Here is a 17,290-nt window from a genome sequence, read left to right as displayed (position 1 = left end):
GAAGACCCTGTAATGACTCCTCTAGCACAATTACTGTGGGCACTCCAGGATCTAGGGATCCTGGATATCTGGATATCTCTGGATATCTGGATCTGGATATCTCTGTACCATTTCTCGCACTCTAACCACAAAATCTGTGTTCCATGTAGAAGAGAGGGTAAGAGATAGATCAATGAGATCAGGAAAAGAGGATTTTGGAATAACAGGTGTGGTTTTAAGTTTTTGTCTTCCATCCTCTATACGCGCACACTTTAACTCTCTCTCCACCGGCCCCTTCCACCAGGGACAAGATGGTTTACAAGTGCTTCACAGTAAACGAGGCCTGTCAGTCCTTCACTGTGAGGAATACACAAGATTTTACATTCGAGCCCACAAGGCTTTCATGTATTTATTTAAAATAAAATTGTAACTAGGGCTGCCAATGGAAAAATAAGCACTGCCAGACAGGAGTGAGAACAACTAAACAAAATAACCTATTTTAGCATAAACACCTCAATGGTACAGATGCTTATGGTTTAATAAACTGTGAAATCACAGTCATTGTTCTCATGAACAATGGCACAAAGCAAACGGAATCAAGTACGAAGCTCATTTTCCTGGAGCTGAGCCAGAATATTTTGAAATTTGGACAAAAGTTCATTAAGACACACTTGAGATTGGAGATGGGGAAACATTTTTAAACAATTTGTTATCTTGTTACCCCAGCCACTTAAGTTTCCTTAAAAGTTAGGGTTAAACTTACAGTGAAGAAAACTAACCTGGAAAGTAAAACAAAACACTGTGGTCCTAGAAGTGAATCATCCATAAGCTTTAAACCTACTAAGCAGTCCTAAATTCCTACTGCCCAAACTATTCTTATTAAAGTCTCATTCTCATGGAATTCCAGTTGATATGCTGGTACTGATTCTTATGACAGGGAGGACTTCCACGTCAGGGAATTGTATGAGAGTACGGGATGCTCACCTCCCCCAAAACAATTCACATTTCATCTGCCTACGGGGAAACAATCTCTCCTTGTTATTTTAGTCCTGGGAGGAAACAAAATGATATAAATTTAATATATAGAAAGAATATTGTTGATCTAGCAGATTGTCCGTGTTTTCCCAAAGGCCTATGAGGGAAGGAAAAGGAAGGAAATTGAAGGGATACTAGAAACAGAAAGTATGGAACCTGAATAGCTGTGGGAAATAAGAAAATCCTCCCTGGACTTTCCTGGTGGCACGGTGGTTAAGAATCCACCTTCCAACGCAGGGGACACGGGTTCAAACCCTGGCATGTGATCCCACATGCTGCGGAGCAACTAAGCCCGTGCGCCACAACTACTGAACCCGTGTGCCTAGAGCCCGTGTGCCTAGAGCCCGTGCTCCAACAAGAGAAGCCACCGCAATGAGAAGCCTGCATACCACAACAAAGAGTAGCTCCTGCTTACCACAACTAGAGAAAGCCCACGTGCAGCAACAAAGACCCAACACAGCCATAAATTCATTCATTCATGCATGCATTCATTCATGCATGCATTCATTAAAAAAAATTAAATTAGAAACTCCTCCCTGGGAAATCCCTGGTGATCCAGTGGTTAGGACCTGGGGCTTTCACTGCTGGGGCCCAGGTTCGATCTCTGGCCAGGGAACAAAGACCCCACGAGCCGCAGCGCAGCCCAAAAAACAAACAAACCTCCTCCCTGTTTGTGCTGGGGATGAAGGTAACTGGAGGATTCATGAGACCTCAATTTCTTCACTATGAGATGTTAATGACAGTGAAAATTTTTGCCAAAAAATTATTTCCCCTTCTCCACGTTGTTATAGAAAAAAGAACGAAAAGAGCAGGTTGTGGTTTTAAGAGGACTAAGATGAAAATAAGGGTGATCTTTGAAGAAGGGATTAGGGGAAAAAAAAAAGTACAAAAGCCTGGTCTATGAGCAAACTTGTGCCATGCTGACTATTGGAAACTTAATTTAGATATCACTTCTACATGAATGTTTCCTCAAACCATAGAATAATTTTCTGTGTTAAAATTGGGAGTGTGTTGTACTAGAAAAGAGGGAGACAGGGAAGGCAAGAAAACATGATCTTCAAAGCAGAAACCTGGATTCTCTAGGCCAGGGCAGGAGACAACTATGCAAAACAGGTGGATTTACATCACAAGGCCTCTGGGATATAGAAAACAAACTATTTAAAATATCTTTAAACTGGGTTTCACAGTTTAAAACCTAGAGGTCTACAAGCTGTATCTAAGGATTCAGACTACTAGTCCACAGCAGGGTTGAACTTTAAAAATTCTACAACTCTAAAATTATAATTCTACCTCATATTTTTATTGTATTCTATAGTTTAAAAGCTCTTTGCAAATCACTGTCATATTTTATAATTGAGAAAAGTATCTAGAAACAATCTAGATCAATGTTAAGTGTTGAAAAACATACTCCCATGTGTGTCCTTGGACTATGAACAAATTTTTTAAAAAATATACAGGGAAGGGAAGCAAATAGACTACTTTTGCAGTGGTATTCCTAAGAGAACATGAATATATGAAAACTATTCACAGCTCATCAATAACTAGCTTGGCAGTAGCATTAACAAGATAGATTTCCCATCATGTATGGGGCTATTCACAATTGCTGGTATGGTGCATGTAATGCCACCTCTTTCTCTTCCACTCAATAAAAGCACACAGGAATGTAAGTGAGAGTGACATCATTAGAGGGAAGACCTTGAATTCATCCCACTTATTTAAAAATACATACCATTTACAACCTCAGTGTTTCAACTATTATTAATAATTACTTGTGACCCAACTCACAACTGCCAGGCACGGTAATATGTCACCACCCAGCAGTTGAGGACAGCTGGTCTGGAAGACTTGGAGGGGCAGCAGGGCACAGTGGAGGAGGGTCACCGGGATGCAATTCCAGCTTTGGCCTTTATTGTCTCTGTTACTTTGGGCAACAACTCACCAAACCTCAGCCTCCTCGCCAGTAAAGTGATGATAGTAATACCTTCGAGTTATCGTGAGGATTAAAGACAATGTTTATAAACCAACCACAGTTCATGGCCCAATAAATGTTAACTATTTTCACAGCTTCATCATATAAAGGTGATTTCCTGGAACTACTTCTGACTTAATAGTGCTAGCACGTTATCTTTGAAAGTTCATTTAAAGAAAGCGTTATTTCAAAATTAAACTTTCTGTACCAGTGATGTATACAAGTTTTATACATTTTATATATAAGAAATATATTTTTATATACATCATATATATGTATAACTTGTATACATTTTATACAAGTTAAAAGGCATTAACTTAAGAAATCCACTAATTAAAATAGTCACAATATTTAATTTAGAATAAAGTTAGTAAAAATCATGGATTCTTGGGAAAGGTACAGGAATGAAGGGGAAAGCAACTGTTTCATGTTCTTCTAGGCTCATGACGTGCTGTCTCAGCAGTGCATAAAATACTTCCATTTTTATTCCCAGAATTCTCAGTTCTTACCCTCCTCACACTAAGACAGATATCCTTGCATTCTGTTTGAAAAGTAATGTAGAAGACAGCCTCATACTGAAAATTTTGGGAATCTCTAGGTTATTAAATGGTGCCATCTTAAAAAGTCAAGCCTTAGGCAGAACAGAACATTATACAAGGTACGATAAAGACAGAGTATAGTATAGGGGCTTCCCTGGTGGTGCAGTGGTTGAGGGTCCGCCTGCCGATGCAGGGGACACGGGTTCGTGCCCCGGTCCGGGAAGGTCCCACATGCCGCGGAGCGGCTGGGCCCGTGAGCCATGGCCGCTGGGCCTGCGCGTCTGGAGCCTGTGCTCCGCCATGGGAGAGGCCACAGCAGTGAGAGGCCCGCGTACGGCAAAAAAAAAAAAAAAAAAAAAAAAAAGACAGAGTATAAATGGAAAAAAAATACAAAGGATTAAACTTTATAGAAGAGAACTGTCCTGGCTGATCAGGCCCAAAACTGATGTGGATGCCCATGAAGAAGGAAACTGAATGCAATTTCCTAAGGTATTCCTCTAAAGACACAACTGAAGCTACCAGTGCTCGTTTGTACAGACACTTTCTGAAATTTCATAAACACTACCCACCATTTATGTGCTCATAATTTGGCACTAGTTCATAAATAAGTAAGACATGTTGTTTGCTTAAAAAAAAAAAAATCAAAGCATTGCTGGTATCTGCATGCTTGCTTGCATAAAACTAGTGTTTAAAAAAAAGTTTATTAATTTTATTTATCTATTTATCATACCTTATTTCAAGAGGGAAGGATTAGGCTAATAAATATTATAGACATAAGAAATTTTAGTAGCTTTCCACAAAGCTGACATACACCTTTTAAAAAATTAATCATTCATCCACTCTCTTGGTTTTTTTAATCAATTTCAAGCTTCCCATTTAAAAAAAAAAACTCTAGTCCATTTTAGAGGTTAAAAAACCCACAAAAAAAACAAATATACTAACTTTTATTGTTGGTAACAAAAGGAAAAGTTCTATATTTGTCCATCTCAAGTTATCTCATTCATTTATTCAAACAATCTGAGTCCCCATAATGGGCCAGGCACTATTTTAGTCAAAGGGTATACAATACTAAACAAGAGGGACAAGGTCCTGCCCTCTAGGAGCTGACAATCTAATGGGGAAGATTGACATTAAAAAGTAAAAGCAGGGCTTCCCTGGTGGCACAGTGGTTGAGAATCCGCCTGCCAATGCAGGGGACATGGGTTTGAGTCCTGGTCCGGGAAGATCCCACATGCCGAGGAGCAACTAAGCCCGTGCGCCACAACTACTGAGCCTGCGCTCTAGAGCCCGCGAGCCACAACAACAAGGGAAGCCACCGCAATGAGAAGCCCATGCACTGCATGAAGAGTAGCCCCCGCTCGCCACAACTAGAGAAAGCCCACGTGCAGCAACAAAGACCCAATGCAGCCAAAAATAAACAAACAAACAAATAAATAAAAAGTAAAAGTAAAAGCAAGCAAATGCATTCACAATATATTGTCCGGTACTAATAAGTGCTGTGGTAATAAGTGTGAGGGAAATACAGCAGGGCGACTGCAGGGTGGGGCAGGCAGGGAGAGGAAGGATACTATTTTATACAGGGTGGTCTTGGAAGGCTGCTCTGAGGAGGTAACACTTGTGCAAAGACCTGAACGAGGAGAAGAAGCCACTCTTGCAAAGATGTAGGGCTGCACTGCCCAAAGGGTGGCCACCGCCCACATGTGGCTACTAAACACTTGAAATGTGGCTAGTCCAAATTGAGAGTGCTGAAAGAGTAAAATACACACTGCATTTTGAAGATTTAGTAAGAAAAAAAGAATGTAAAATATCTCATGAATAATTTTTATATTGATTATATGTTGAAATAATCTCCTAGACATATAAATAAAATTAATATCACCTGTCTCTTTTTACCTTTCTAAATGTGGCTACTAGAAAATTTAAAACTACAAACGTGTCTCACATTATATTTACAATGGACGATGCTGGTCTAGGGGAAGAGGATCTAGTGAAAGAACAGAAGATGAATAGGCCATGAGATAAGAAGCTTGCTGGGGCTTCCCTGGTGGTGCAGTGGTTAAGAATCTGCCTGTCAATGCAGGCGACACGGGTTCAAGCCCTGGTCTGGGAAGATCCCACATGCCGCGGAGCAACTAAGCCCGTGCGCCACAACTACTGAGCCTGTGCTCTAGAGCCCACGAGCCACAACTACTGAGCCTGCGCTCTAGAGGCCGTGCTCCGCAACAAGAGAAGCCACCACAGTGAGAAGCCCACGCACCACAACCAAAAGTAGCCCCCACCTGCCTCAACTGGAGAAAGCCCACATGCAGCAATGAAGACCCAACACAGCCAAAATTAATAAATAAAATACATAAATTAAAATTTAAAAAAAAGAAGCAGCTTGCTGTGTTTAAGAACCTGCAAGAAAACCAATGTAGCAGGAAAGAGTGATCCAATCTGAGAAGGTTGGAAAGGCAGGCAGAAAGCAGATCATGAACAGCTTTGCCAACCAGGGTGAACAGACTGAATATTTGTGTCCCTCCCCAAAATTCCTATGGTGAAATTTAACCCCCAATGTGATGAATACCATTGGAGGTAGGGCCTTTGGGATGTGCTTAGGTCATAAGAGTGGAACCTTCATGAATGGGATTCATACATATTCTTATAAGCGATACATCAGACAGCAACCTCACCCCTTTCATGTAAGACAGCCATCTATGAACCAGGAAGTGGGCCCTCACTAGACAGCCGATCTGCCAGCACCTTCATCTCAGACTTCCCAACCTCCAGAACAGTGAGAAATAAATTCCTGCTGTTTATAATCCACCCAGTATATGGTATTCTGTTATAGCAGCCTGAACAAACTAAGATACCATTAAAGAATTTGAATACAAAGGAATCTATTGAAGAATTTTAAGTGGAAAAAATTATTCTCAGATCCCACTGGCTATTTTGTGGAGAATTGGCAGTATCATCCATAATGCTAGAATATAGACTTCTAGAGATTATATAATATCGTCATTTCAAACAGGGATCTCTGGGTTTCTAAGAGTCCATGCAGATAACAACTGAGAGCCCATGAACTGATACTAATATTTCAAAAAGCTTACTAAAAATTGCACCTTTCCTGTAAAGGGCACTGCATAGACTAACTTATTTTTTTCCATTCCTTGTGGATGAAATTATAATTACTCCATCAGTCCTCATGTGAAATATGGGGTATATTCAGTCTTCATGTTCTATATCATTTAGGATTAATCTTTTAAAAAACAGATATACTTAGTTTTTCATTCAAAAATAATTTCAGGCCCATAGAAGACAGGAGTGGTAAGTTCAGAAATCAATAATCTCACTTAACCCCTTCGAGACAGATAAAAACACTGGAGACAAGTCCCGCCCATCAGGAAACTTGCACAAGCCTCTTAGATAGCCTTATCCACCAGAGGGCAGACAGCAGAAGCAAGAAGAACTACAATCCTTCAGCCTGTGGAACAAAAACCACATTCACAGAAAGACAGACAAGATGAAAAGGCAGCGAGCTATGTACCAGATGAAGGAACAAGATAAAACCCCAGAAAAACAACTAAATGAAGTGGAGATAGGAAACCTTCCAGAAAAAGAATTCAAAATAATGATAGTGGAGATGATCCAGGACCTTGGCAAAAGAATGGAGGCAAAGATCGAGAAGATGCAAGAAATTTTAACAAAGACCTAGAAAAATTAAAGAACAAACAGAGATGAACAACACAATAACTGAAAACTACACTAGAAGGAATCAATAGCAGCATAACTGAGGCAGAAGAACGGATAAGTGACCTGGAAGACAGAATGGTGGAATTCACTGCTGTGTAACAGAATAAAGAAAAAAGAATGAAAAGAAATGAAGACGGCCTAAAAGACCTCTGGGACAACATTAAACACAACAACATTCACATTATAGGGGTTCCAGAAGGAGAAGAGAGAGAGAAAGGACCCAAGAAAATATTTGAAGAGATTATGGTCAAAAACTTCCCTAACATGGGAAAGGAAAGAGCCTCCCAAGTCCAGGAAGCACAGCAAGTCCCATACAGGATGAACCCAAGGAGAAACACACCGAGACACATAGTAATCAAATTGGCAAAAATTAAAGACTGGGATTGACATGTATACACTGATGTGTATAGAATGGATGACTAATAAGAACCTGCTGTATAAAAAAATAAATAAAATAAAATTCAAAAAAACCCAAAAAACAAAAAAACACTTGAGGCCCACAGCTGTCCTATGTAACAGGCCCAGGATGGGACTCTCAGCTTCTGACTGTGCATCCAGCTTTAACAACTGTACTGACAGCCACGCAAGCCATGGTTTCACAAGCAACCAACATTCCTCTTCAAAACTATAAACTTACCTAAGGACAAGTAATTTATGCTAAGAAAAGACAGGTATAAAACCCAGTAAGAAGAATGAAAAGGTTTAAGATTTTTTTGAAAGTGGTATTTTTATTTATGCAGTAAATGCCTTATACCTATATAATATCTTATCTTTATAAATATACATTAATAAAAACAAAAGTAGTGCTCACTTAGGCCGCACGTATACTAAAATTGGAACAATACAGAGAAGATTAGCATGGCCCCTGCGCAAGGAGGACACGCAAAGTCGTGAAGCATTCCATATTTTGGTACAGCAGAAACTAACATAACATTGTAAAGCAATTATACTCCAATAAAGATATTTTAAAAATTTAATACCACAAGAAAAGAACAAAAGTAAATCAATTATATATTCTTTTTTTTTTTTTTAATAAATGAATGATAGAATGCATGCAGTGCCACCTTTAAGAAGAGACAAGCCAAGTCAGGTCTTAAAGATCATAAAGACCAGTCTTCTCCCTCTTAATATCTTTCCTCTACAGAGGAGTTTAAAAAATAATCTCATTTGATTATAAGGTTATCCATGAAGAGTACTGGTAGATTTTATAATCTGTGTGATACAGTATATGTTACTAAGGAGGCAGCAAATGTAGTGGTTATGAGCATGGATGGATCATGTCAGATTTTAATCCAGGTTTCTCACTTCTTATATGAAGTTAGGTAAAGTACTTAAATTCTCTAGCCTGTTTCCTCATCTGGAAAATAGAGAAAATAGTGCCACTTCCTAAGGTTGTTGTCAGGATTAAATGAGGTAATAATCATGAAGTATTATGCCAGTGCTTGGCATGTGGAAAGTACTAAATAAATGTTATTTTATTATTGCTATTTCATTGTAGATTTTTTCAGAACAGTGAGTGTCACCTATATACTCCTCAACCTGGCACACTGTAAGCATTTAACATTGAATAATTAGGGGCTTCCCAGGTGGTGCAGTGGTTGAGAATCTGCCTGCCAATGCAGGGGACACGGGTTCAATCCCTGGTCCAGGAAGATCCCACATGCCATGAAGCAACTAAGCCCGTGCACCGCAACTATTGAGCCCGTGCTCTAGAGCCCGTGAGCCACAACTACTGAGCCTGCGTGCCGCAACTACTGAAGCCCGCACGCCTAGAGCCCGTGCTCCACATAGAGAGAAGCCACCGCAATGAGAAGCCCATGCACCGCAATGAAGAGTATCCCCCGCTCACCACAACTAGAGAAAGCCCATGCACAGCAACGAAGGCCCAACGCAGCCGAAAATAAATAAATTCATTAAATTCATTATTCATTAAAAAAATTGAATAATTAATCCAAAGCATAATAGTAGTTACAGCTTTACCAAAAACAAAATTTAGGTCACTATTAATCAAAACTGTTAAGGATCTGGACATATAACACTTGTTTCCTGAAGTACTTTTTTTTTAATTGAAGTATAGTCGACTAAAGTACCTTATGTAGGAACCACCTCTACCCTCTAACAAATTATAGAAGAAGAAAATGTTTTCTTCCATATGGAGTTCCATGGAAATTATGACTAACTTCTATTACTCCAAGAGTGTCTGTGACCAGAAGTGGAAATGCAAACAAAAGGATATACTCAGGAATTTCAGAACAGTATGTCTCAACTCCTTAGCAGTGGATATTATGTACTTGCCCTCCTCCAGCCTTCTTCTTCTCTTCCCGTCCCCTTTCTTCCCCTTTCTCTTACTATTTTCTCCTCCTCCAAAGACACTTATGCCCCTTCCTCCTCCCCTCTCCCTATCCATCTTGTCTTCTCTGGTCTTCTGAGCTCCCTATGCTGGAAGGTCCTGCATTAACCAATGCAGCAGGTGCCTGAGCCCTAGGGTTACCACAGGGACTTAGCTGCTCTCACTGCTGGGCCAATTTCACCATGAAGAATTTTATTTCCAGTGGATTTTTTTTAACTTTTTTTTTGTTTTTTTTTTAATATTTATTTATTCGGCTGCACCGGGTCTTAGTTGCAGCACGCGGGACCTTTTAGTTGCAGCACGTGGGCTCTTAGTTGTGGCATGTGGGATCTGGTTCCCTGACGAGAGATAGAACCCAGGCCCCCTGCATTGGGAGTGCGTAGTCTTAACCACTGGACCACGAGGGAAGTCCCTCCCAGTGGATTTTTAAAATCAAGTTATCACTATACCACAGCAACCAGACCTTGAATCTTCTTTGGCCCCATTAGAATGGAAATTGATCCTTGTATTATTCCTTCCCCAGCCTCCCAGTTACCAGGTCAGACCTTCCAAACTCCCAAACATAATCTATTGCGGGCCAGGGATGTCCACAAGGCTAACAACTGAGGCACCACCAATGTAGTCAGATGAAGGAAGCTCCTACCCCACCCACGCCCGTACACCTGGCGGCAGTTTTTAAAAGACTTTAGCACAGACTTGACTACTGACATTCAGTCTGGATTAAGGGCAATCCTGAAATGCTTGCAATTTGAGTAAACCTCATCTTTTTTCTGAGCTTAAATAACTATGGAGCTTTGTGTATTAGAACAAACAGGCTTGGGAATTCCGTGGCAGTCCAGTGGTTAGGACTCACTCAGCGCTCACTGCCGAGACCCCAGATTCCATCCCTGATCAGGGAACTAAGATCCCACAAGCCGCGAGACAAGGCAAAAAAAAACACCAAAAAACAGGCTTTAGTCTGGTGCCTGCACTGGTCAAATGTGATCTCTAAGACCTTAAACTCTCAGCCTTGGTTTCTTCACTCTAAATGATGTCTAAGATCCTTTCCAGCACTACTGTGGCATGATACGGTCAGTCTCAACTAAATTTTATATTTGAATTTAGACCATGGTCTCCACTGCCTCTAAACTCTTCTGGAAACCAGAGCCAAGACACCAAGGCTAAAAATAAACAGCTGGAGGCACCAAGGAAGATCTCTAAACAAAGGTCTGTGGCAGTGCTCACCCATCAGACTTCCATATCTATCAGCAGTACTGAATCCAAGCTACCATGGGAAAGCTTTAAGAATATTCTGGTCACCACACAATTTGTAGACTCATGTGTAAGTCTTATTAAACACTATGTACTATGTATAAGGTACTATGAAAGAGAGATGCAAAGGCTTTTCCTTCTTGGGGGTTCGCATATTTATGTTACTTAAATAAAGGTCTAATTACATCCTTCATTTTTCTTTTTTGTTTGTTTTTTGTTTTTAAATTTATTTATTTATCTATTTTTGGCTGCGTTGGGTCTTCGTTGCTGCTCATGGGCTTTCTCTAGTTGTGGCGAGCAGGGGCTACTCTTCGTGCAGCGCGCAGGCTTCGCATTACGGTGGCTTCTCTTTTTGCCGAGCACAGGCTCTAGGCACACAGGCTTCAGTAGTTGTGGCTCGTGGGCTCTAGAGCACAGGCTCAGTAGTTGTGGCGCACGGGCTTAGTTGCTCCACAGCATGTGGGATCTTCCCGGACCAGGGCTCAAACCCGTGTCCCCTGCACTGGCAAGCAGATTCTTAACCACTGCACCACCAGGGAAGCCCCACATCCTTCACTTTTCCATTGCCTGAAAGATCTGTGCTGTAAATCAAGCCACATAAATTCCTACAGCTAGGTATTGGAGGAAATGAGAGACATAAAAGAAAATTTCAAAATGACACCTTCTTCCCTTCACATCAACTAATTCCAGTGACTTCTATTTACAGCCCCTTTCTTCTTTATGCAATAAAGAATCAGTTTGAAACTTTTTGTTTTCTTTAACATTAAGAGAAATTTAAACATTTCTGCTTTAACATTTAAGGGACAATTTTGTTTACGGATAAAGTACATCTTGAAAACATACAGTGAGTAGGAGAAGCACACAGCTAAGACATGGTAGAGAAAGGACAATAGGCAATACTGCTGTAACAGTATACATATAGAGAGAGATATCTCCGTAAAATTTCTAGGTCTTCCATTTTAAAATATTTTAAATTTATATATATTTAAATTATCTTCTGCTGTTAAAAGACCTATTTGAGATGAAAGAAGTCTTTTCCATTGTTGGTAAAGCAGCACCTTACTGGAGGAGTGTAAAGGTCTCATTTCTCATAAAGTCTCAGTCTATTTAATTGTTACTTCATCATATGGTTTGTGTCCTTCATTTGATAACAATGTCCCACCACCTGCACAGTGTGAGTTCTAGGAATATGCATATGTTAAGAAAAAGTCTATAAAGCAATTGGTAGAATTTACGTTTAATAGAAGTCAATTAAGATCTTCTACAGGCAGGGTGACAACTTGCTAAGAAACAGTGTGATAAAAATGGATCAGCTCCAGAAAAGTAAAATAGAAACTTAACTATCATTAACTTTGAAATTAATGCAGCAAAACAGAAACAACCTTCTGACTAATTTGCCTAACTCACTGGCCTTGTTTCCTGATCCTTAAATGTAACTCTGTGGAAACAGTTAAGAAGACTGTTAGCTGGAACATGATACTACATTCTCTTGTTTCCTCTCCTCTCACTGGTCACATTTCTTTTTTTTTTTTTTTTGGCGGGGCGGGGGGGCCTCTCACTGCTGTGGCCTCTCCCGTTGTGGAGCACAGGCTCCGGACGCGCAGGCTCAGCGGCCATGGCTCACGGGCCCAGCCGCTCCGCGGTATGTGGGATCTTCGCGGACCAGGGCACGAACCCGTGTCCCCTGCATCGGCAGGTGGACTCTCAGCCACTGCGCCACCAGGGAAGCCCTTCACTGGTCACATTTCTTAACCTCCTTGGTTGTTTTCCCCTCATCCTTCTCACCTCTGAATGTTGCAATGTCTCCAGGACTCAAATTCTCTTTTCTATCTACACCCACTCCCTGGGTGATGTCACCCAATTTCATGGCTTTCGATTCATATCTAAAAATAAATTCAGACCCCTGAAATATGTCCTGCCTACTTGGTATCTCCATTTGAATGTCTAACGGGAACCTCAAACTTAACATGTCCAAAGCTAAACTAATCTTCTCCAGCCAGCTTCTCCAACAGTCTTCCAATTTTAGTAAATAAAGGTGCTTATAATTGCTTAGGCAGAAAACCCTGGAGTCATCTCTGATCACTTTCTTTGAGTATGAATACCATACTCAATTCATCAGCAAGTCCTGCTGACTCTCCCTTCAAAATATATCCAGCTTCTAACCACTTCATGGCTACTGCCCTGGTCCAAGCCACCAACAACTCTCACCTTCAACAGTGAAAAAGAGCCTCCTAACTGGTCCATCTCTATCCTTGCCCCTGATATACTCCAGTCAACATGGTAGCCACAGCCATCTTTTCAGAAGGTACATCAGATCTCATTACACTGCTCAAAACCCAGTGAGATGGTTTTCCACCTCAGAGTAGAAGTCTGTCTATGAGGCCCTACAGAATCTCCCCTACCCCTTCTCAATGATCATATCTACTAACCTCCCTCTTACTCAGTATCAACCACACTGGCCTCCTTGCTGTTACCTGCAAAACTAGGCACCCTTCCACCTCAGGTCTTTGCACGTGCTGTTTCCTCTGCCTACAATGCTGTTCCCTGAGACAATCCACATGGCTTGCTTCCTCACCTCCTTTAGGGTTCTGTTCAAATATCACCTTATCAGTGAGGCCTTCCCTAACCATCTTATTTAAAATCGTTACGACCCCACAAGTCTCACCATTCTGCTGGCACTGCCCTACCATCATTTCCCTGCTTTATTTTTCCTCATAGCACTTATTAACCTCTGACAAACTATATATTTTTATTATTTCGTCATGCTAGAATGTAAGTTCTATGATGGCAGGAATTTTTTGACTGCTTTGATTACAGCTGAGCCCAGGGCCTAGAACACAATCTACACCTAAAGGCTTTCAAAACTATTTGCTGAATGAACGAATGAAAATATTATCAGACAAAATTGTTACCTCAAAACACCAAGTATTATGAGGGGCAGAAATCTCAAACAACACCCACACTCACCCATAGTACTGCAAAAGGAGAAGCCAGTTTGTGCCTTAAAAAAAAGCATTAAAAGTTTTTTTACTGTTTAATTTTGTTAAAGCCATTTGCACTATGCCTAAAGAGTCCCAGGCCACACTTACAGGTGTTTTTTAGCTTTACTAGGCATACAGACTTGATGAAGAAAAAAATACAGGCTTTTTCCAGTCATCAGTCGCCACTGACAGAAGGTCTCCAAGAGCCTCAGTGCCACAAATGCTTAGGGAGATGTTTAGGGGAAAAGGGATTCTAGAAACATAAAATAATCCCTTCACCTATCCCAAAAGAGGAATCTCTCCAAATTCCTCTGCAAACATTTTTTTCTAACTCCATAACCCTTAACAAAGCCATTCTTAATATGTACATGAAATCTTAACTGAAGAAACAACATGAATATATAATTACACATAAAGAAAACCTGGTACTCCTCTCTCTTTTCAAAAAATAAAATTAAGTAAAACTAGACATAGTTTTTGTTGAAAATGTTTTGCTGCGAAACCGACTTAAGATATTCACTTAGGTTAAGAGGTCACTTGGGTATTGTATCTTAAGGCTGAACAGTTTTGTTTACTATTGTTTATTATTTAATACATTCTTCCCAGTCCGCCCCTCCAAAAAGGAAAAGAAAAATACACACTGGTGCAATCAAGAATGCTATGTCCAAAAGAAGCTGCTCTGAAAGGCTATGACCTAAGTGTTTAACACTGACACAGATAAAGTTCAAGCGGTAGATGTCACTTATCTCACCCATTTAAAAAAAAAAAAATCCAGATTCAGATCCCAAGAAGGCAAGCAGAAAGACACAGGCATGAAAAATGAAATCAGCCTTTTCTCCCCGGCCTCCTCCAGACACTGTGCACTCACCCCCGGCCCCTCCACCACCATCCTTTAACAGCCCCCCTTCCCAGCGTCGGTTCCCCAGCTCAGTCCTGCACTGCGCCACCAACTGAGTCAAGAGGACGGGCCAATGCCCCTCCAGGAAAACCCAGGCGGCAACACTCGGTGCACCCAACTGAGGGGAAATATCCAACTACTTAAACTCGGAACAGTATAAGCGGTGTCAACAAAGCGTCGTGCCGGGACCCGAGCGTTCAAAGATTGTCGCCAGCTCCGGTGACACTGCCAAACCGACAGGATTCCAAAAGGTGACTCGACGGTCATCGCAGAACCCGAGGCGTGAGGCGGCGCAGACCGGGAACAGTCAGGGATGAAGTACAACCAGCCTCCCGCCCGGTGCTCGCCCCACGGGCCACCGCCACCTGGGTGGGCGCGAACCCCGCGGCCTCCAACTCCCCTCCCCGAGGGGGCCGGGGCGCCACGTCACGTGCCGAGGCTGAAACTTCGCAGCCGGGGCGGAGGGTGGAGGGTAGGGGGCGGGAGCCGCAGGAGCACAGAGAGGCCTGGAGTTAATGCGCCCGGTGACTCACCGGCCGCCTCCGCGGGCAGCTGCGGGCGAGGGGGCCGGCGCGCCGGGCTGGGGCCGTGCCCTCGGGGCCGACCCCGACACTGCCCCCGCACCCGTTATTCCTAACCCCGCGCCCGTCAGGCAAAAGCCCCCGGCGGGCGCCCGCGGGCTCAGCAGCGCACCCTGCACGCGGAATAAATAACAATGTCATTAATCGCCGCCCGAGAGCCCTGCCGGCCAGAGAGCGGGCGCCGCCGGGAGCTGACTTTGTCTGGAGCCCGCACGCCGCCTCCCAAGCGTCCCCGCAGCACCCCCCGCGTCCCTGAAGGGACCCCCGCGCCACCGCAGCCCGGCCTTACCCGCCAGCTCGTCGGGCTCCAGGCCGCTGTCCGCGTCGATCCCGCACAGCACGAAGTAGTGCGCGAAACGGCAAGCGGCCGGGGAGGAGCCCGAGCCCGGGCCAGGCGCCGCGCCGCTCCCGCTCATCCCGGCTGCGCTGCTCCTGCTACCGCTGCCGCCGCCGCCGCCGCCTCCCGAGAGGGCTCGCGGCCGAGACTGCCGCTCGGGCTTTGGTCTCCGCGCGCCCGCCCTAGGGCGACCCGGGCGCGCCCATGGCCGCGCAGCCGCCGCTCGTCACCGCAGCTTGGCTCCTCGCTCAGCGCCGGGGAAGGGGCCGCGAGCTCGCGCGCAGTCGGTCCGGATCCCGGTGCGGGGTGGGGGAGGGGCGCCGGGGGGGGGGAGTGTCGCCGTGAGAGGCCCGCGCCGCCGCAGCTGCACTCGCGAGCTGGGAGCCACGGCGTCTGGCGCCCGCGGGTCAGCTGAGCCGGCGCTTGGGCTGTGGGAGCGCGGGGGAGCGGAGGACCGGCGCGTGGGGCGGGGGCGCGGAGAGGAGGGCGCGCTCGCGAGGGGCGGGAGCGCGCGTTTCGGCCGTGTGTGTGCGCGCGCGTGCAGCGGGCTCGGAGGGAGAGCCCAGGGCTGGCGGGATTCGTGCCCGCCCGCCGGCGGGGGCTGCGGCGCGGGGGCGACCCCACACACGCGGCTCCTGGCCTCCACCTGCCCGCAAGAGGCAAAGCCGCAGAGCAGGATTATGCTTTCTAAACGGGATGCTACCTATCCTGATTTTTTAAAAAAAGAAATGCAGCTTTGGGAAAGGTTAACGGCGCTCTGAAATCATTTCCCACAACGATCTGGACCATCAACATGTTTTAAACCGTGACAAGTGCAGATGCCAATCTCATTTTAAGATCCTAGTCTTTGAATCCTTCTCCCAGCCCTCAGCCCCATTCACAAGCCATCCTTCCTCACTGAATTGGTGCCAGCTCAATGGTGAAGGGGGCAGGGGGGGAACAATACTCAATATCCACAAAGCTTTGAGACTTCTAAAAGGACTTCAATTACCAACTTCCCCTCCTCGACCCATTCCGTAATTTATCCTGACATTTTCCAGGTCAGTGTAAAGTAGCCAAGGCGCTCCAGTTCCCCAGCTCTGTACTCATTTGATATTATCAGCTCTCCCAGCAGGTACAATCAGCGGCTGATAAAGCAACAGGAATTAGACCCTGAACTCTGCTCTTCGCAAGACTATGGCTCTCTTACCCTGCCCTTTCCTCTGACTTCACATTATTCAGAACGAGCTCACCAGTCAGTTCTTCCTCTCTTCAAAGGTGAAAAACTGAATCCATCCCACTCCACAGTGTCATCCCTTCCACACCACTCCGTACTCTCTTCCTTCGGGATTTGGGGATAAGGGAGCGGGGCGGGGGGGAGGGGGGCGTGTGGGTGTGCATCGTGAACAACGCTGCTAGACACAAAAGCAAACCTTCCAGGGAGGTGGACTGAGAGGACGAACCTCAATTATTTGACTGAATAATGTTCTTCCTGGAAGATATGTATGCATGCATACCATCAATTACTGTAGCTTGTACCCTCACTTTCTCTCCAAGTTTGAAGGGTAAGAAGAATCAAAAAATCAGAATGAGCCACAGCCTGGGAAACGCACCATTAGCTCCTGTTGCACCCTGCACTTTTCCCTCAAAACGCTTATA

General features: G+C 44.0%; 1 protein-coding gene and 1 non-coding gene across 3 annotated transcripts in view; one reads left to right on the top strand and one right to left on the bottom strand.

Moving 5' to 3' along the window:
- The window catches only part of DENND5B (DENN domain containing 5B), a 205,946-nt gene extending 190,215 nt beyond the window's left edge, over positions 1 to 15,731 (bottom strand). For both annotated transcript variants that reach the window (XM_060166609.1, XM_060166610.1), the window contains exon 1: positions 15,605 to 15,731. In XM_060166609.1, coding sequence (XP_060022592.1) covers positions 15,605 to 15,731 — 127 coding nt within the window. The remainder of the gene's footprint in view (positions 1 to 15,604) is intronic.
- Positions 8,058 to 8,164, top strand: LOC132530152 (U6 spliceosomal RNA). The gene has a single exon (XR_009543706.1). It is a non-coding gene; the product is annotated as a U6 spliceosomal RNA (small nuclear RNA).
- Positions 15,732 to 17,290: the final 1,559 nt, after the last annotated feature.

Source organism: Lagenorhynchus albirostris, chromosome 11 (genome assembly GCF_949774975.1).
Source record: "Lagenorhynchus albirostris chromosome 11, mLagAlb1.1, whole genome shotgun sequence".
NCBI lineage: Eukaryota > Metazoa > Chordata > Mammalia > Artiodactyla > Delphinidae > Lagenorhynchus > Lagenorhynchus albirostris.
The sequence above is the reverse complement of the archived record's forward strand: the minus strand, read 5'-3'. Positions and strand labels throughout refer to the sequence as shown.